Genomic DNA, 21,121 nt, shown 5'->3' with positions numbered 1-21,121 from the left:
GACTGAACAGAGCCCCAACATACCTTAACATGTAGTCAAAACTGTCTTCATAACTTGAAGATAAAACTCCATTTCTGTACCTCAGAGGTCCCCATCTCAATTCAGCTATTTTTAAATGCTGCAGGCTGACTTCTTCTGTTTAAGGAATTCTATGCTGACTTCCACTAAGCCAAGAATAATCTCATTTTTTCCCTTCCCCATAGGAAAGTGCTGCCATCTACCAAATATGCATGCACTTAAGTACCACAGCCTGATTTTGAAACATGGCAGGCTATTGCCCATGTCAGTAAAGAGGATTCAATTATCAGTTGGCTGAATTCAACACTGAGTGAAGACTAAATATATTTTTAAAAAGGATGGGCACAAATGCCACTGTAGTATTTCATCATTAAACTATTCATCTTTCTATTCAACAATTAAACCCATTATGAAAATAAGCTGGTAGGGAAATGCACAACAAATAAATAATGTGTATTAACTTACAAAATATCAAACAAATCGTCTACATATAAAAAAGTTTCATATTAGTCACTTAAGCTTCACCTCATTTGTATGACAGAAGCCCTGCTGTGCCCCAGCTTGTGTGTCTGCCAGGAGCAGCGGGAGCACGAGCCGTCCTGGCTGTAAAACCCCTGTGCTGTGCCGCGCGGCAGAAGCACGGCTCGCCACGGGCCACTGCCGGGCAGTGGTGATGCTCATTGCTGGGGGAGAGCCTCTCAGACACCTGCAGGCTCACTGCTGTGTTCTGATTTGCTAATGCCTGGTGACAAAATGTAGGCATCTGTACACAAAAACCATTTTTCCGTTGAGGTTATGTTTGTGTTTATAAGGGGAATGCTTTAAAATAACGCTAACATAATTCTAGCACAACTGTTCTCCCCTACAAATTGTTTGTGTGCAAACCAAATATTTCTTTCCACTGGTGCTTTATAGCTGTGAAAGCTACAGTCGTCTCCAGTGAGGGGATAAATGCCAGACAGGGATTTTAAATGTGCATTTTAGTTTGGTTGTGCATGTATCTTCTCTTACCTGAGGAGATTTTTTTTTGCCTTGGTATACAAACGTTCACTGTCCAGTTCAGAGTTAAAGAAAAATGAACTTTCATAACCTCTGCCACTTCTGCTCACCTCTTAAAAATTTCACTTTACACAGAAAAGCCAGAAGTAATTGAGATAAACAGACATCTGTACATTTTAGCCATTCATTTAGAAAACATCTGTATCCATCCATCCAGTGTTAAGACTATAAGTAACTTTGCAGTTACATCTGAGCCCGTTGCTATGGCAACAAGGTAGTCTTTATCTCCCACATGCATTCTACTGATTCCTTTTTTTCTCTAAAGCAGCTTCCTGAAATGAAAAACAGAGAAGCAATGATTAAGTTAGTCTTTTTCAAACACTGGATTCGAGGCTTACATGAGGCATGCCTTACTACTTTCCAGCTGTGGAAAATTTAGATGCTGATCCTTTTCAAGATGAAAAAATGAACAACTGACGTGGAAAAATGTGAACTACTGTTATTTTCAGTTATGATAAAAGTGTAGTTGATGATCTTGGATTTTTGCTACTGTAGGTATTTTTAATAGGATCCCAAGGAATTATACTACAGTATCTTTCAAACTAACACAGCTACCTATAGTTTGCTGCTTGCTACAGTGGGAGTACAGTTCATAGGACTCTGTGCGCTAATAATTAATTCCTTGATGGCCTTTCTCGTGGTTAACTTTTATCAAAGCACACAGCTCAGCTTGGTTAATTGTTTGGAACTGTGAGCTTTCTGTTGTGGTAGGTGCCCACCATACCAGACAGGATTGTACTAGTGATCTGTTGGGTTTTGATTAGTTGCCAAGTCTTGAGAACTCCAGATGAACTAACATGCTTTTAAAACTTCGATTTTAAATCGAACACCAGGCAATGGTAACTACACTGGAAGAGTTAAGAAGGTTCTGTCTGTGCTTTTAAGGACCTAAATAGATGTCCGTGCTTCTGTGACACCCATTAACTTTGGGATTCCTCTTCACTGCTTTTAACATACCTTCTGGGGCTATCTACTTTTGACACTGATTATTTTAAGTACTTTAAAAGGATTGAACCTCTGCAGAAAGAATGTTGAAATCTTAACCTCTAGTGTCCCAGCATTTCTAGACCCTTTATATGAAAAATACAGTAATAGCAAAGGCCACATGAGAAAACATCAAAGGAGTCTGTTACCCAGACAAGATATTTCACTTACATTTGATGCTGCCTAACAAACTCTGCAAATTGACGGTCTTTAGCGTAGAGCTCTATAATTCGAATTCTGTCCTGAATTTCCTAGAATACAAGAAACACAATTGTAAGTATGTAACAGAAATTAGAATACCACTGAAATAACTGATTTCTGAGTTTTGGAAAACTCTTATGCTTTGCTATTTCAAGGAGTAGAGCTTGACATTGGGCACTCCAATACTAAAATTCTTCTTTATGCCCCCTTTTTTTTTTTTTTTTTTTTTTTTTTTTTTTTTTTTTTTTTTTTAGTGAAGCACTTCATTGGAATCCAGCAATTCACAGAATCACAGAATGTTCGGGGTTGGAAGGGACCTCTGTGGGTCATCTAGTCCAACCCCCTGCCGAAGCAGGGTCACCTACAGCAGGCTGTAGGTTTACTTTCTTTACTTTTAAACCAAAAACAGGGTTTGTACAGAGCGTGGTGTTTCAACAGGCTTTAACAAAACCATTTATCTGTCATAGATACTTTGCCTACAAGCCAGCTATAGGCTGGATTCACATCTCTCTCAATTGCTTAAGGATCTGTGGGTAGTTCCTGGGTGTAAATCCCTTCTCTTTAGCCTTCTACAGTAAACTCTGGATACTGCACATACAGGAAGAAAGGAGAAGGATGTGATCTAACTTGCAAGTTGTAGAAAGACCTAAACTTAAAAAAAACACCCTAACTGTAAAAAGGCCTGAATGCACCAGGTTTTCACTGTATAACTACTCTTCCATAAGGTAGTTGGCATTAAAAGCTAAAGGCTGTGCCTAGCAACATCTCAAACCTCCCCAATTCCCCTGAAGTTACTTAAACAGTCAGCTCCTTTATCATGTGAAATTCATTGCAGGTCAGGATACACCCATTCCTTTTGCTTTACCTAACAGCACGCAGGGAAAAAAGTCCTTTCTTCTCTTTACTAGTAGTTGCAGCAGCCATAGTTCCAACTTGTCTATCTAGAGCATAGACACTGGTTTACACAAGATTGGGCCCACCTCTCAGGTTACAAGTGTGGAATAAGCTTACTGTTTACATGATCTTTTCCATGCCCCTACAAAAACAAGGTCATTTACCTCCTTAGTAAGCTCACTGTTTTCATAAATGTGCCTGATCTCTTCACTGCTGTAGTCTGTGGATGTCTCCGCACTGGTAGAACTGTAGGAGGTTAGCTGAGGGTATCTCCGGTAGTAATGGCTGTAGCCAGTCGTATCACTTTCATACATGGGGTTGTATTTAACTGCATTCTCAATGGATGAGAGGCTGTCACCCTGCCTGGGGGAGCAATAAACAAACTGTGAGCTTCTCTGCAGCCTGCAAGGGCAGCCGACAGATGTGGGAAGCCTGGCATTTGAAGGCACCTGCACACCCTGTTGCTTGTCAACTGTGTCATACAAGACTTAAAACAGAATTATCCTTATTGTAGCAGACGTGTTTTAAAATACCAGATGGTGTCACTTACCCCTGTGAGTCCTCTGTGTCACTCTTTGTGTACTGGTCTCGAAGGGTCCTGGCCAAGAAGAAGATGACAGCAGACGCCACAAGGAGGAATCCTGCCACGGAAGCAATTGCAATACCCACCACCAGTGGCTCTGACACGTATTCTTCACAGTGCTCCCCTCTGTACCACCAGTTCTCTCCCACACGACATCTGCAACAAAGAAACACGGGGAAATTAAATAGCAGCAAAAGATTTGGTTAATGTAAATGTATTTAACTTGCTGTTATGATGCGCCCTCAGTTAAGTCACCTCAGTAAGTACCTTTGCATGTTCAAGCACCAACTTTTTTTTATTATTACTGTTATTGTGAACAGCCTTTTTGGTACAGAATCATGGAATATTTTGGGTTGGAAGGGGCCTTTAAAGGTCATCTAGTCCAACTCCTTGCAGTGAGCAGGGCCATCTTCAACTCGATCAGGTTGCTCAGAGCCCCATCCAACCTGACCTTAAATGTCCCCAGGGATGGGGCATCGACCACCTCTCTGGGCAACCTAAGCCAGTGTTTCACTGCCCTCATTGTGAAAAATTTCTTCCTTATATCCAGTCTGAATCTACCCGCTTTTCATTTAAAACCATTACCCCTTGTCCTATCGCAACAGGCTTTGCTAAAAAGATTGTCCCACGTCTTTCCTATAGGCCCCCTTTAAGTACTGAAAAGCCGCAGTAATGTCTCCCTGGCGCTTTCTCTTCTGCAGGCTGAACAAACCCAGTTACTGATTTAAGTGAAGACAGGTAAAATAATAAAAGAATAATGCATTTGTGATGATAAAGCCTGTGGCTTTTGCAATTTATAGTATCCTGTGATGTGTTAAAACTGTAAGGTGTTTAGACGAAGTAAAAAGTTATGCCTTGATTGAACCTTGCATGTGACATATCAAACACTGTAAAGGTAGAAAGCAGTTGTCTTAATCATATTGTAATGTAAATACAAATGAAGGTGTGTTAAACAAGCAGAATGTTTATAGTCTAGTGAATTCCACAATGGTTAGTTAAATAAATACATAAATTAAATGACTAGAAAGAAGCATGCGTCCAAGACTCTGTCTTTGGAACAGTTGCCCCAAAACAGCATTCAGTATTTCAGCCTTGCTGTGGTTTTGAACATGAGAACTTTAATGTTAATATTGACTCTAAATACACCAGTAAAAATAATATATTTGCATTATCTGTGTTTGGGAGTTTTTGCTATAGCAACTAAAGGAATTGTGTTTTGTGTTTTTTATGACCACTCACAGCAATGAAACTAAGTCTTCTAACATAAATATCTTAAGTAGTTTCTGAAAGTAGTAAGCAATACTTTAAATTTTTTAAAACGTTCTAAATAAGTACTGGCCAGAGCATGCTTCAGTTCAGACACTCATCTGTTTCTAATTGACACTATTATACAAATATGATAAAATTTATAATACATCTGTGATACTATCCATTTTTATAGCTTTAAAAACATTTTTATTTCTCCTGTTAACTGCTAGGACTAAGATTTACTTTAGAAACATTCTAGGTGAACTTTTTTTAAAAAAATCAGCTGAAGTAACATAAATAGTAACTACTAGTAGCAATTTTTTTTTTTTGCAATGTCTCCTACCTTTTGTGGATAGGTATATTTTGTTAATTAAGTGCAATATCAGAGGGAGCATCAATTTGTCTATATCTTGTCCTAAGTCTTTTCCATTACCCGTAAAATACAGAGATCCTGTTCAAATGTATTTGTACCTTTTTAAAAGCAAAAAATTGAACCAGGGCACCTGTGCCTTGATCTTTTTATGAACCACACATGATTTCTCTTGAATGGCCAATGATATACTTTTATGACTTTTTCTTAACCAAGAGTACTATTTTTAATATATCTATGCTGTATGAATATGCCTTTCAGATACAAATTTTTGTGATGCAATTAACTCTCATCTGTTTCATGACATTATCTAACACTTTGCTACTAGAGAAAACCTCTGGAGATGAATTCTGTCCCCAAAGATCAATGAAGGTGACTTGAACAACTGGGTATGTTCCATTACTACCATTTTTCCTAATCGGTTTTATTTGCTGATGTTTCTGTTCTCTTAAAGAAGTTTGTTACTTTCTCATTTCTGATATTTACGTAGGAAAACTAATGTTAATACTGGGACTTCCTCTCAGCAACATAACATAACTGATGATCATTACATCTCACTTGTTATGCGTTATCTTACGGAATTTTGCACAAATCTTGTAGAAGGCCACAACAGAGGAGATAAAAAGGTTTTTTTCATACAGGAAGCACATACTTCAAAGAGCCAGGATGACCTACCTACAGATGGCCCCTTGCCCAGGGCTGATGTCGCACTTCCCGTCATTCAGGCAAAAATTTGGTTGCAGATCACAAATGCTATTGCATGGCAGCCCGTCGATGCTTAGGTAGCCAGGATTGCAGACACACTCAGCTTCCCCGCTCCAGCGATTCACTAAGCATTCAGAGAACTCATTGCAGGCCTGGAACTTGCAGGGATCTGCTTGCTCACCTGAGAACACACAAAACAGAAAATATTAACGATAGAGGCAAACCCTAGCTGAGACAAAGCACTGGCTGTCTGCTGACATTTTCTCTAATGGTTCTTAATTAAAATAATCCACAAAAATCCAGCGTGTGTCTTTCCTGAGTAGCAAAACTTTCTGCTAAGGTGAATGAGCACTAGGAAGTGTTCCTCCATCTGCACGGTGCATGTCAGTGGCACAGCTAAGACCACCCAACAAGCCAGTCCAAGAAGCAAGTGTAAAGTGTTCTTTTTCTTACTGGAACATGCAGTATCTCAGATGCTGTCTTGTCTGCTGGATCTATACTTTGCAAATGAGTAAAACACAGCTGATCTCCAGTATTTCTTTTTACAGAAAGTCTAGGCAGTGTACGGCAAGGGCAAGGGGAGTTTGGGCACTCGGCACCTACTGTGAGGTGATTTGCCTCTGTCTGGAAGGTACACAAGCGTGTAGCGTTTCAGAGATCTCACTTGTATCAAAAGCTGAAGAGGGCTGGCATACAGTTAAATGATCAATATCAGAAGATTTGTCATACTAATTAGACCATCTTTGTAAGAGAGCTACCTCAGAAGAACAGCTACCATTTGCCAACAGGTCAGCACTACTATTTTTCTCTAACCTTAAAACAGGAAGTATTTCCGAGTTGCTTCAGTGGTAAACTACTGGCTAGCTTGGACAGGGAATAAACTTTCTCCCTGTATCAGAGGAGTGAACTAAGAGGGCCTCTAACTTTTCAGTGCAGGCAAGACCTTCGCACAAGAGTGAGGCAGCAGCTGTTACCTGTGCAGCTAAACTGGCTACCACCTGTGGGAACACCCGCATGGAAGAAGTTCAGACCAGAGATAGAACTAAGCACAAGAGAGATGGGCACCACTGTTCTCACTGACCAGCCTTCACCCTCACTCCCCAATGAAAGTGCAGTGGCATTATATAGAGTATTACATGAGCCAGTTTTGTCCCCATATTTCTATATGGGCCCCATATAGTTTGCTCAGTCTGGGTCCCATTTTGATTTTCATCTCTTTAGTCCCTTGACAGATTTTTAGTCGCTTGTTTGAGCTCTGTGAAAGACTGTCTTTCTAAAGCCCAGCCTGTGAAAAGCAGTGGGCAGTCTCCGAGCCGCTGGGATACTTAGTGAATTCTTAAAGCAAAAGTCACTCTAAATCCTTTGCTCCAAGCTGCATTTCCCTGCATCCCATCCTTACCCGATTCCACATCCAGGGAGTATTTATCAATGGCCAGGTTCATGGTGTGATACGCAGTGTTGCAGAAGTCTTCCAGGATCATGTACACAGCATTGGTGACGTTCCGAGGCACAGGTTTGGCAAATTTCATTCGACTGTTCACCACAATGCTGCCATTTCTGAAATTCAGGATTTCCAGATTCTGGAAGCCCGTCAGATTTGACTGAAGGTAGGGCACCAGCTGCAACACAGAGGAAGTGACAGAAAAGCTGAATCTTTGGGTCTCTACTCAAGCCAGCTGCACTGTTAACTGCATCAGGCAGTGGGAGTCTGAATTATTTTGTCCAAATCCCACAGCAAGGGCATTACAGCTTTACCCAATCAAGGCCCGTGCTGGCAGCCTGCCAGGAGCCCGAGGACTTCAGGCAGTTCTTAAGAGAGTATACCAATTTGCAGACAGTTTCCAAAATCAATGATTCAGAAATACAGTTCTCGGGACATAGGTAGTGCTCTCCCTTGATCTAAGCACCAGGCGTACTTACCATTTCACAGGGTATTTCCTTCAGACACATCCCCCTTCTCTCTCGCTCCTTTGCTCCCTTCGTCTCCCACAACAAAATGCTCATTTCAGTCAGGAGGGGGGGATTTTCCAGTTAAAATTGTACAGTTGTTGCTGTGTAACTCCTGTGAGGATTCGCTAGCCATCAGTCAGTTTAGGAACAGCTTAGTTCCCTGAACTACCTCTTACTTGAGGTGAATATGTCGCAGAAAAGTTACTTCCCCACAGCCCCCATTTCTTTACTGCTCTCTCCCTATAGACTGAATGCAGAGCACTCTGGAAGCAAGTAAGTAAGGGGAGCGCTGTAGTGACTTCAGCTGCACCGCTACATTTATTGACACCAGCAGAGCATCTGGCCCATTGCCCTAGAAAGTTAAGCTTTAGAGAGACTACTGGCAGAATAAAACCCCCAAAACACCCTACCCACCCCATTTCCAGACAGAATTTTCCCATGGAGGGACACAAATAATATCTGTAAACACCAGTCTTGAGTTGCTCTCTGCAAAAGACAGCCGATGAACTATTGTTTACCAACTATTTTTGTCTGGTAATGGACATTCAGCATAGATGTGATTCTTACCAGTTCCAAGAATCGCTGCTCCAACGCTTTGTATTCAGGGGAGTTTTTATTGAACAGGTCCTCTGAAAACATCATGTTGGTAACCCGAAGACTGAAAAACACGACTAGAGCTCGTGATGGGACAGGAGTACTACTGCGATTCTCATGTGTGGCCCATGCCACGCTGGCCATCTCTGTGGACTGGACATGAGTTGTCAGCTCCACGTGACTTTCAGTCACGCTCCTTCCCTCCTCAGTCAGCTCAGGAGAAAAGTGGACAGTGCTCACGTGATCCAGGTGTGCTGAAACATCCAGGACTCTTGTTGGTTCATCTCCCAGCTTTGTGGAGGTAGCCAGAGATGATGACGCCGTGGATCCCACCGGAGGGAGATGGGATGGAAGCTCAGCAGTGCTTCTTGTTATGCTCACAGTTACATAAGAGTTTGTAACAGTGCTGAAGCTCATGGAAACACGCGTGTCATGGTCTGTACCACCCTGCACGGTGAAGCTCTCTAGAACAGTGGTCTGATCTATCACAGAAGGAACTGGAGTTGAAACTTGAGTGGCACTCGGCGTTGCCGATTGCACTGTCTGATCTAATGAGTTTTCTAGTGCTCTGTCAGTAGGCCAAACATCAGCTGGTTTCTTCACTGCTGATCCAGTAGTGTCTTGGCCTGCCAATGATAAATCTAGGGTTTGCTCCTCTTCTGTGGAAGCATCAGGGTTTACTGTGGAAGGATCTGCAGTCAGAACAGTTTCTGAAGAGCTTGTGTCCAAGTGGCGTATTGTAGCAGCTTCAGTTGCATCTGACTGCCCCACTGTGAATAGTTCTTCTACCATTGTCCTGTCTTCGTTTTGATGTTCAGCTGCTTCAGAAATGATGTTCTGACCTACACTGGACTCTTCAGGTTGCTCCATACTGACAGTCCCTGTAGGTCTAAGGAGATTATCTTCCACAGACAGACCTGTATTGTGCGGTGAGATAGGGGCCTCTCCAGTTGGCCTGTCTACAAAGGAATGGTCCACTGAGGGCTCCAAAACCAAGGGTGGCTTAACAAAAGAAGAATCGTACATGCCCAATGTTTCTGTCTGTGTAGATGGTTCCACAGATGAGGGCCCTTCTGTCTGTAACAGAGGGACCTGCTGAGTTGTACTCTCTGGAAAGACAAATATTTCAGACTCATCGAGGAAATCTTCTTTCTCATCTTTGGAAGGATCATCATGTAACTTATTCCCAGAGTTAAGAACATAGTCTAAGATCATGCCTTCAGGAATATCCTCAGTTCTGATTAACAAAGACTTATTGTCATCTTCAAGCCAGCTATCAGGACCAGGGTAGAAAACTGGTTCCAGCGTTGCTTCTTCCCAAGGCCAAATACTTGATTCCATTTCTTTTCCCGAACCATCAAAAGCTGAACCAGACCCATCATCGTATATAACTCTACCTCCGAGATACATATCAGTTTCATCTTCCATAGGGTGTACTTCTAAGGGAAAAGGAACTTCTTCTACAGACTGATGCAACACAGAGTCTGCATTGTTACTGCCTGCAGGACTACCCAGATTTACTTCTTCCTTCTCAGCAGATACTGTTTCTTTAATGTCAGTCTCTACGACTGATGAAGAGGCCACTGTTGGTGCAGAAAGCAGAGGAACTGCATAATCACCTGTAGATGGAGGTTCTTCAGGCACAAGGTGAGGAGGACTTAAAGGCAAAAGGTCTTCAGATACTCCTGTATCTTCAAAAACCAAAAAAAAATATCCAATTAGTTGTTGTTTATGATAAAAAGTGTCAAATTACATTCATTTTATTGTCTGTAGCTCTGTATGCAGCGTGTTTCCCGTGATACATCCTGGCCTAAGTCAGAAAGACCCCTCCCACTTTTCACTGAGATACTCCATGGGCCAAGTCAAGACTGCAGAGTAAGCAATAAAGCGGTAACTGTGAGACACATCCTTAGGGCTAGTCAGTCTGCTTCAGAGGTCAGTTATATCGGCATGGCATCACCTAAACAAGCCCTATAGGAAAATACTTCTGTGCAATTAAACAATTATCATGCGCATACCATTTCCTGGAGGGACAAACAGGCATTATGAGCTGTTACAAATGTTTTACCTTAGCATATTGTTGTTGGATACGTGCATACAGGAAAGGTAAAAACTATCAGAGAAAGACAGATACCAAATTTTTTAGACCTTTCTGAAAGTCACTTTGGTGAACTTCACCTTTGGTGAGTATCAGGAAACACTGGCATCCAAATTTAAGCTTCAGTCAATGGTATTAACTTACCATCTAAAGAATTGGGGGCTGAAAGCCATTCCAGAGAGTCCACAGAATCACGCCCTAACACTGGTGCAGGGACCAAATGAGGAGTCCGATTCCCATCCTCTAAATTCAGCCCATCAGGAAAAGAAGTGATGTCAGCCTCCGAGGAGAGCGGACCTTCAGGTGCCAAACTGGCCTGAGAGTCCAGATTTTCTGGTCTTGGCCGGATTTCGTTGTCATTAGACTGTTCGCTATCCAAAGTGGAATCTGGTTTGGTGAAATCAAAGGGCAAGGTATTGCTGACAGTTGATTCATCTGCTGAAGGCCGTTCAGCTAAAAAGGTGCTGTCCTGGAACATAAACCCACTATTAATATTTCCACTGTTACAGGGGAAGCGTTGGCTCTCTGTGTTGGGCTGAACACGTAGCAGGTGCGAACAGCAGCTGACAGCAAAATCTGGTATTGCTGCCTCTGTGAGAAGGTAACGCACAGCGGCAGGAGGGGACAAACTGGGAGGACTGCAAATATATACCCTTTGCTAATCATGTGCAGCGCACATGTAAAGTGCACATCCTTGCGACATACATTTCAAGTCCAGTCACGTCCACTAAAAAGGGAAAGAAGCCGTTCAGATCGTTTGGAGTGCAGCTTCAGTTATGGCATGAAGAAGTTTACCATCTATAGCCACCCCCTCTCCTTTTCTGTACTGAAAAAATGGATCTGTTCATTTCTAATTAAATCAAAGATAAATGCGCACAGTACTGCCTGCCCTCCTAAGGCATGAAGAGATCTTAACAGATCTTATTCATCAGCTACATAATCAATACAATAATTATAATGCTATAGTTACTGTAATACATGAAACAGTTTAGAAACTGAACTGGAATGTATGCATGCCCTCTGGTCAGGTATTACTTTTAGTATGTGGGTGTGAGAACCCAGGAGGGAAACAAAGACCATAATGTAAAGAGCAGCATTTAGAACCTCGAATATCTCTAATTACAGATGCCTGTGCAGGGAACAAAAAAAAAAATAAAAAATCTGTCAGCATTAATGCTGAACAGCAAAGCATATGCACAACTAATTGGCAAATTGTTTGAAATGTGAAAAAAAAAATTGTTTTTAAATCTCCAATTTGCGCACTGTTTACTTACTCCAAACCCCAATCATTATTTAGTTTACAGTTAGAATACTTAGCACATTTTATCTTTGAATATTAATCTACTATCACGGGTGTCTCATGAGGTAATTATATTGGGAAAAACCAATGAAGAGATCAAGTTATTTGGTCAAGGCTGCAAAAGCAAGCTGCCTGCTTAAAACTCGGGAATTAGTGCTTCACGCAGATACACGGCCACATACCAAAGCTGTGCAATAGTCTGATAGGGACAAAAAAACGCCTTGGGGGGTGAAAAAGTGTCAATTTCAAGAAGCAGCAGTTTACTAAAAACTAACCAACTGCTGACGGTGACTTGTAAAGTTAAGTGGGCAGCGGACACAGGTTTCTGTAACGCGCATTACAATTCAAACCATTTCAACCATTTCCGTAGCTCACCATTCCCATCTGATCTCTTTCTTTTACTTGACCAGCATGACTAACAAGAAGAGCCCAAATAATTTTCATTTGAAATTTTACTCCTGGTTGAAACATGGGTGAATTAAATTTTCAGCTTCATTCAAACTGCATTTGAACGCTTTGTAAACAAGCCAGTTAAGGTATTTTTATTAAATTATTTGTCTACCTGTATTGGTCACATTTCTATAGCCAGTTGTTACGCCACCACAGTCTCCTCACATTTTTTTAATTTATATGGTAACAATCAGTTGAAAAGTATATATACACTGTACAGACGTGTGCTCCAGCAATGATCTTTTTTGGCAAAACTGATCACTATAAATAAAGCTGTAAAAAAAGTTACAGTGCAAGATTAGAAACAAATTACACATATAAATTCCATAAAGAATGAATAAGGACTACCAGCAACAGCTTCTCAATGCGGTTTTTTTGCGTGTGTGTGAGCATTTAGTTGCCAGGGATTGCACTTCATCATTTATTTGAATGTGGATAGATGTTCCTATGACAACTAATATTATTCAAAGATTCTTGTTACAGTGCAATATATTATATTAACAAGTTTAATATCATATTGGCAAGTTCTGGTTTTCACTTAGTGTCTTTTGAAAGGCTTACAAATATGACAGATGACTGCAAACACAGAACTCCCTCCCTGATTTTCCATTTTCTGCTGCCAGAAAGGCATTGTATTCAGCAAGCCAGACCATTCTACCTGTTACAACTCAACAGACATAACAAAAAAATACAGATTTCAAAAACTAGACTGGATTTTTTCTTCACTTTTAAAAAGAGCTGTAAAGCTCGAAGAAAAGAATTAATGATTAGTTGGTACCATCTGCTAGCAATTAGATGGTGAAGTCATGATAGTCCCACATTATGTCATGAGTATGTATGATAATACAAATCCAACTTACTCTCAAATCAGCTAAGAAAAATAATAGCAAAATTTTTTTTCATAGGTAACAGTTCTACTTAACAGTACCTACTTGAACCATAAAGGCTTTAACATCTATGGAAGTAACTGACTAATCATTTCAGCCTTGGTTACTGTTTAAGCATGTTTATGATTTTCTTAAATTTATCTGAAGTTACTTCCCAAATCAGCTGTGTGTTGCAGATTGTACACAGCTGTTTTTTGGATATGCTCAGTATCTTTTACATAATTAAGAGTTTTTGACTGAAGACGTAGATGACATTATTATTCATAGTCGATGCTGAGAAAAACATAACTTCCAGAAATGTTTCTTGTACATACTATTCCCTAAAAGTGGTTTAAAATTTATTATTGCACAACTACCTCTACTCTAAAATCTTCTTGCCTGCACATCTGCCAGAGTATCCACAGATAGAATGTAAAGATGGCAGAATTCTTTGTCTTACCAAAATAAACATCTGCAACATTTTAATCTAGTTAGATGGCTCTAGTAATGAGAATGCCCTTTCCTGAAAGTTAACTTAAAATCATGTTTATCCACACTGTGTTTAAGCCATTTATGGCAAATCCATATGAATTTGCATTTTAGACTTCAATGATTAGTTTTTAAAACTCAGGGAAAACTGGAATGAAACTAAGGATATTATACCTGTGACCGTTCTAACAAGAATATTTGGTTTCTGTGAAGTCACTGAGAATTTTGCTTCCATAAAGATTTTGGACATTGGCCTGAAGTTAAATGTGTCTGTGTTCACAACAGTATCTCCTAATGAACTTAGTGACAAACTACCATCAGGCATAGGTGGATCTGGATTTTGTGGCATGAACGGAGCTCATTTCTTCTTGGAAGGCACTTCTGTGTTACACAGCAGAGTGCAGAGCAGAAACATACTGGATAAATTCATAAGCCCGGACCAACGCTCCACTGTTCAGAAACTCCAGCTGTCAGCAGAACTAATTAACTCGATCTCAGCGTCGCTCATACCTAACTTGGTATCTCTGTTTAAAGCCCCATTGCATTGTACAGACATGGTCAGGGATACAAAGTCTCCTGTCCAATGGGGAACTTGAGTCTATGTCCAGGGTTGTTCCAGAGGTAATCCGAGGAGATAATTACAATTTCAAGAGGAAAAAAAAGAAACCCCTGGCTATTATTTTTCTGTGTTTTCTTTGCTGGCGTTAAAGGGATGGACATGATTTTAAAACTGAACCGAGAACTTTCAGTGAAAGCAATACGTAACAAAAGGAGCATTTGAAACTTACCCTTTTATCTCTTCTAGCAGCCAGCTTTAGTGCTTACAACTATTTCTTGCTTTCTGAAGAAAGGTAGTATTGTGGGAAGAATCACGTCTTTAGAGCAATTTACAGACTATAATATTATGAAAAAAACAGACAAAGGAAGCCTAAGAAGAGGTGGCTGGGCAGCCAGGAATGCCGTACTGCCATGCAGTAGAAGATGATCACAGAAAACTGTTGTGCAACAGATACCAAATTATCAGATGAGAGATTTCACCAGAGGTTTTCCTCCAGTATACGATGTGCCTTCTCATTCTGCATTAACAACAGGATAGAGAAGCTCTGGGTGTTGGCTGTAATTCTGCCCTACTGAGTTAAGTTGTTCAAATGCGTTCAAAGGCCACCGCTCAGAACCATACTCACATCGAACTCCGGGCGCTCCAGCACAACTGGATGCTGAGTAATCCAGGATGGGTCTTCTGGTGTAGGGTGTAGTATTTCTTTCACTGTGGAAATAGAAATACTTGGGATCTGAAGGCTGCAGGAGCAATGTGAGGAAGTTTTTGTCAAAGACTGACTGAAAAACCCACCCTCATCTCAGATTTGTGAGTAAAATCTTTTCAAAAAGTTTGCCAGAGAGATTTGGTTTCTGGAAATGCCCCCGGATCACTGATGGGGAGTACAGAGGAAGGATGAGAACAGAGGGGTGGACAGCCCTCCTCCGCCACCTCTAGCAGGATCCTGGGATCAATAGTCAACAATAAACCAGGTATTTCCTTTGTGCTGCTCAAGGCCAAGACAGGGCTACTAAGCTGAAGGTCATCCTGGTGCAACGTGCATCGTGTACCACATTTCCCCTTCTATTCCTGTTAACTGTTGCAAGTACTGTTGAAATTGCATACTACAAACCTCAGTGTCAAAGAAGAAAACAAGGCTAATCGAATGGATTAAGAACAGGATATTACTAATGACTCAGCCTGGTTAAGATCAGAGCAAAGGAAGCTACACCACAGTTGGGTTTGTTGTTTCTTTTCAATTATTCAGAGGGCGGCTGAATAATTCACTCATCTGAGATTTAGTTTATAAAACTTGAGATATGTGGCCTGCTGATGCATCATAATTAACACCCACCATTAGTAAGCTGGAGAGAGTTAGGGTCTAAAGACAAGGAAGCATTTCCAAGCAAGGCATTCTTCTGGAGGATTTCAGCAATATAATCTCGGAAATCACTGATGGTGTACACAACTGTTGGATTATCCTCTATGCCCATAAAGGAGTTGTCCTCCACCTTGTTGGAATGAAGATTAATCAGGTCCCAGGTGGCATTGCTGATGGCTTTTCCATCAAATGTAACAGCATAGTGAACTTCCACCCCACTTCAGTTGTACAAAGAGAAAGAGAACACAGATTAGAGATCATAGAACCGTAGAATGGTTTGGGTTGGAATATATATAGTAGCAAGAGGGAGCCCTGATCACTGTGACTGTGCAGCGTCCGTCTGCTTGAAATAATGTATTTAACAGCAATAAAATGGTATTTAATACAGCTTATGTAATTTGGAACATTTTTCTAGACTCATTTGATCATTTATTCTTTAACAAAGTTTTGTATCTGTGTACAGCTTGGCTTTTTTCAGATTAACTCTCCTCCATTTTCTTAATTTTCTTTTCCTGAATACGTCTGGACATCCTTTCCCACATGACAGCGTAGGCAGCAATCAGATTTACCACACACTGGGCATAAGCACAAGGGAACTTTAGAAAATATAAGATATTTTGGCTGTACACAGGCCACAGCAAGAAAATGAAGTAATCTATGAAGTGTTAGAAAAATGTGCTCAAAAGACAGGTTTTCCTCATTCCACAGAGCTGGACTGGGTTGCCAAAGTCGTGGCTCTGTTCAGAGAAGTCTCTAAAGCGCCAGCACCAGATACAACGGAGACGTAATCGACAAAGACACTGACTAAAACCAGGAGCCTGCTGGAGTTTTGCTGCTGACTCTGTCATTGAAATGAGCCCACCAGAGGCTCACCACGGGCACTGACTGTCAGCGGAGGAAATAAAAAAGGACAGCAGTGGTGAGAAGGCAGCGCAAAGATGGACTACGGTACGCTTCTCAAAAGTAACATTTAGATTTAGTACAACCGTGCTGTCAGTTGCAGTTAATAATTCCAAACTAAAAACTATGACACCATCATCTGTCTGGAAAGGGCTAAAACATCTGGTGCTTGGAACATAACCCTTCTGAATAGTTGCATGCATCTTCGCCTGCAGAAGTGCAGAGCAGCAGAGGACAGCTTTAAGTCACTATTGTTTGTGAAGAGATTTGTGTTTTCTAACTTTTCTTCTAAAATTAAAATGCTCATTCTCTGTAAAACTGTTGTGAGTCATTGTTCAGCAATTTTGTTTTCTTCACAGAAGAGACTCCTATACACAAGTTAGCCCAGTAACTGACTGATGCTTGGGAAGATTTTCCCCAAGGAGGTTTTTTATGATTAGGACTTAAATAAGCAAATTAGGTTTATCTGTAATCAAAGCAGGGCAGTTAGTCGCAGTTTATGGTAGAACCCCCTCACATAATATTTATGCTGGGTAACTATCTCGCTCTGGAGCCAAAACTACGAATCCCCAAAACAGTGTCCTCCAGCTAAATGTGTCTTTCCATCTGTATTCTGACAATATATATTAAAAAATTGTCTTTACCTGTCCTCCTCAGGAGAGCTGAATATAGAAACAAAACAAAACACAACAGCAAAATCTGTTAAATCAATGTTACAGTTTCCTTTAAGTCTTCTAACTTTAACAAATTTGCTTTGGTATTCTACAGAGCATACAAATTTTAAAAAGCATACAGCACAAGGGTTATAAGTTGCGTGGTTACTCTGCTGCATAACAAACTGTTCTGCTTTTACTGAACTGAGAGATTTCCTTTTGATCACAAGGAATCAGCAGAGCAGAGCCATCTCCTCTTCCCGCAAATAATGCAGTTAAATGTCTGTCAGTACCAAGAAAATCAAGGTTTGCCAATTCTACCTAAAGGTTTAGTTTACAAACACGTTTTTTTGTCATGCACAGCAGAGCACAGAGCTCTAGTCTTCTGCCAGAAATCTCAACCTTTTGTGTTCCAAAATGAACCGAGAGCTTGCAAATGTATTAGACTGCAGATACTGAGAGGGAAGGTTTCGCTTGCTCCCAGGCAGAGCCCTGGCAGGGTTTCCCACGTCATTGCCCCCATTTGCTGTGGTTCTGGGCACAAGTGAACATAGGAACTGAAAAGTCAAACCTGCCTCTGGGCTCCTGCAAGGGCTGGAAACGGTGTCATTCTGTTTCCCTTGCTGATGCAGGGATAACTGTTACGTATGCACAGGCTGTTAGGTCAGATAATTATTCTCCTATAGCAGGCCATGATAAAGTGGAGTCTGCAGTCTGTTGGGGCAGTTAGCACTGGGAACCTTCCTGCCACGTTGTTTTAAACATTTAATAACTCCATCTCTATACCACTCTTTTTTGGTACTTCTGACAACATTGTTGGAACAGTCTCACCCCTCCATGTGTGACAGCTGCGAGGAAGCGAGGCACGAAAAAGACAAAGAGTTTGTATGCAATAATGAAGGGGGGGGTTAAGCTGGAAACTGACCACAGTCTACGGTTCCAACCGTAAAACCTTTCTCGCTATAGCTGCTTTGTTACCTGCATGTATTCTGGCTAGAAAGTATTGGCTGGAATACTCTTAAGAAATACAGCTTATGAAGTATCATAGAAAACACAATTTAGACTGACTCATGGACAGCCTCACTGGATTCTGAAAGTTATATCCAGTCAAATCAAAAATAATGATAATTTGTGATCCATTTACCCCAAAACTCAGACATCAGATGTTTGATGCATAATACGCAGGATACCCTTTTTTCCCAAACTAACTACAAGTGGCATTCTGAAGCACAAATTGATTTGAGGAAACTAGTGTTTAAAAATATTTATAAGAATAAAGACAGTTAAAATGTTGCAAATCATTTATCAAACTATTCACCCACTTTTGCTTTGATAGAGGGAGAAAGACCTTTACATATCTTAAACATCTAGAGTCATCACAAATTAATATTAAGAAGTTGGGAAAAAATTCAAATACACCACATTTTTCAGAAAGTTTTCTGTGTTCTTCCTTGTTTAATACTAGGACACGTCAACAGTATCGAACAAGTATCAGATATTAATTTTAAATGAGAGAAGACCGCTTTTAGTTCTAGGACAGAATCTTGAATAAGAATGCCTTCTCTTAAAATCAAGGCAAGCATATCATGTGAGATTCTCTGATGGATGCCAGGAGCAGAAAAGAGATGATTATATCTACATACAGTTCTGTATTTCTATTTCAACCTCTGTATGTAGAGGTACCAGTATGAAAGCACTTGTCCTTTGGTTAATACATCCTAGGAACTCCCACGCACGTGCCCGACATTCTTCCAGGTGTGGTGCTAGCACATCGCACCATCATACCTGATCAGCTTCAATCACCACGTATGCATCGGTATCTTTTTACCTGTAATCCAGGACATGGATGTTTTTGAATCCAGGTAGTCCTTCAAATACGCTTTCGATCTATTTTGAGGGGAAAATAAAGAATTAATACAAATTTCCTCCACCCTTCTCATTTAGTGAAAAATCAGGAAGTATTTTCTACATTTTCTGAAAATCCATCTGAGCTGTTATAGCTAATAGGAGAAAAACAGTTGGATATTCTCTTTCTTTATGGAAGAAGAGTTTTAGTGACAGTGTTTCATTGTCAGAAAAGGAAAAGAAAAAGTATGAGCAACATCCATCATTCTTCAAGAACTGAATAGAAACATTCAGAGTGGAGGGAAATTCAAACAGGCTCTGCAGAAATCTGCACTGCCCATGGCAGACTACATTCTTTCTCTTTATGTATGCAGCACAAACCCTTCTGTGCCCAAAAGGTTTCCATTACCTCCCAAACCTCTGTGGATCAAACAGAATTCAGCAAAATGCTTTGGACCCTGGCAGCTTTAACAAGAGGAGCAGCAGCCGCCATGGAGCAGGCACCTGTCAGGCTCCGGAGAGGCACTAATGCATTGCGTAGAGCAGAACATGGCTCGTCTCCGCTGCCCTGAACATTCAAAGGGCTCAGGAGTGGCCGGCAGCGCTACTCAAAAAAGACAACCGGGACCAGCAAAATGGCAGTATATCCGGGCCTAATTCAGTAGTCAACTGTGTTACAGGAGACAAAACCAAGAAGTAGAATATTGAAGGTTCACGCTGGTTTGGGTTTTTTTTTTCCCTCCCAAAAGGTCCTTGCCAGCTGAGGATTAAATTCTTCTTCCCCTCCCCAGTCTCCCTATTTTTAAACTGTCTCTGGTGAGACTTAAAGAATCTAAAGTGCTGCTGACTTTCTTTTTTTTCAAGACCTTCTTTATCCAAGCACAGAGAAAACCCGGCAAGGGATCAAAGCAGTGGAACATCCATGTGCCAGGTGGACTCTGTCCCATCTGACATTTCTTCCACACACACACACACTATGGCATTGTTACTTGGCCACACAACTAGGAAAATTAAGATGTCTAGCCTACACTAGCAGCTTGTGACAGTTGTGGTGATGCTTTTTGGCTGCAGTGAAGAGTACATCTCTTTCCCATCTGGCCCGGGATCTGGCACAGGGTTAGCCCCAGGAAAAGGGATTCAACAGAGAACCCCAACTAAATGGGACTAAGAAGGAAGCAAAGCTAGAGAAAAGATAAGCCTCATGATGTGTTGCTGTATGACAGCCTGGACGCCTCTCCCAACAGAAAGGAAAGACAAACTCTCTGCCCCAAGAAAATGATGGTAATGAAATTACCATCATTATAGACAAAATAAAAAAAAAATATTGGAAACAATAGGAAGAGGAAAGTTAGGAGACAGCAGTATCTTCATATTTTAAATATGCATTTTATGTTGATGGGCCAGTAACTTTATTTGTGGCAGACAAATCATTAAATTTTAATTAAAATTAAGTATGTGTTTAAGAACTGGCTGGAGATTTTTAAAACATGCACTGCTGGTTCTGGGCATAAATGAGGAGCAGGAGTTGTGCCAGCAGCCTGGATTGCAAAGAGCGTCTCACTGCAGTGCACAACGATTCATCCAAATAAACGTCGTTCCTCAGCTGAAATAATGAATGAGTTCTGCTGTCTGTGACTCCTTCCGATTTCCCCAACTATCACCTACTCTGTATGGACAGATTCTCTAGACCGATGCCAGAGTTTCTTCTGCGGCCCAATATCTGGACATTGTGTAATCATTAAGATATCCTATATTCCATTTCAGTGCTCAGCTTCTGTAGGAGACCCAGAGCATGCCCACATAGGTAGGTACTGGTGGACCCGTATATCTTCTGCCCACACTTTCCACTAATGCTGTGCTACACCTGAATTACTGGAGCTGCCTTCCAGCACTGCCTCAGGACAGCTTCACAGCTCTGAAATGCAGTTAGTTGATTCGCGTCCTGCCATTTGAGAGTGCTGGCAGGCTGGTTTGCTAAGACCCTCAAATTATCTT

The 21,121-nt window shown here is 41.0% G+C and overlaps 1 protein-coding gene across 1 annotated transcript in view; it reads right to left on the bottom strand.

The window, feature by feature from the left end:
* Positions 1–647: 647 nt before the first annotated feature.
* Positions 648–21,121, bottom strand: part of IMPG2 (interphotoreceptor matrix proteoglycan 2) — a 58,204-nt gene continuing 37,730 nt past the window's right edge. Inside the window, exons 9-20 of the mRNA XM_075435916.1 lie at positions 19,110–19,168; positions 17,273–17,290; positions 15,702–15,946; positions 14,994–15,076; positions 10,849–11,173; positions 8,580–10,297; positions 7,462–7,681; positions 6,033–6,243; positions 3,707–3,895; positions 3,321–3,519; positions 2,233–2,312; positions 648–1,349 (exon numbers count right to left, since the gene is read on the bottom strand). Of these exons, the coding sequence (XP_075292031.1) occupies positions 1,337–1,349; positions 2,233–2,312; positions 3,321–3,519; positions 3,707–3,895; positions 6,033–6,243; positions 7,462–7,681; positions 8,580–10,297; positions 10,849–11,173; positions 14,994–15,076; positions 15,702–15,946; positions 17,273–17,290; positions 19,110–19,168 (3,360 nt within the window). The 3' untranslated portion in view covers positions 648–1,336. The remainder of the gene's footprint in view (positions 1,350–2,232; positions 2,313–3,320; positions 3,520–3,706; positions 3,896–6,032; positions 6,244–7,461; positions 7,682–8,579; positions 10,298–10,848; positions 11,174–14,993; positions 15,077–15,701; positions 15,947–17,272; positions 17,291–19,109; positions 19,169–21,121) is intronic.

This window comes from Opisthocomus hoazin, chromosome 1 (assembly GCF_030867145.1).
Source record: "Opisthocomus hoazin isolate bOpiHoa1 chromosome 1, bOpiHoa1.hap1, whole genome shotgun sequence".
Taxonomy (NCBI): Eukaryota; Metazoa; Chordata; class Aves; order Opisthocomiformes; family Opisthocomidae; genus Opisthocomus; species Opisthocomus hoazin.
This window is presented reverse-complemented; position numbering and strand designations above follow the sequence as displayed.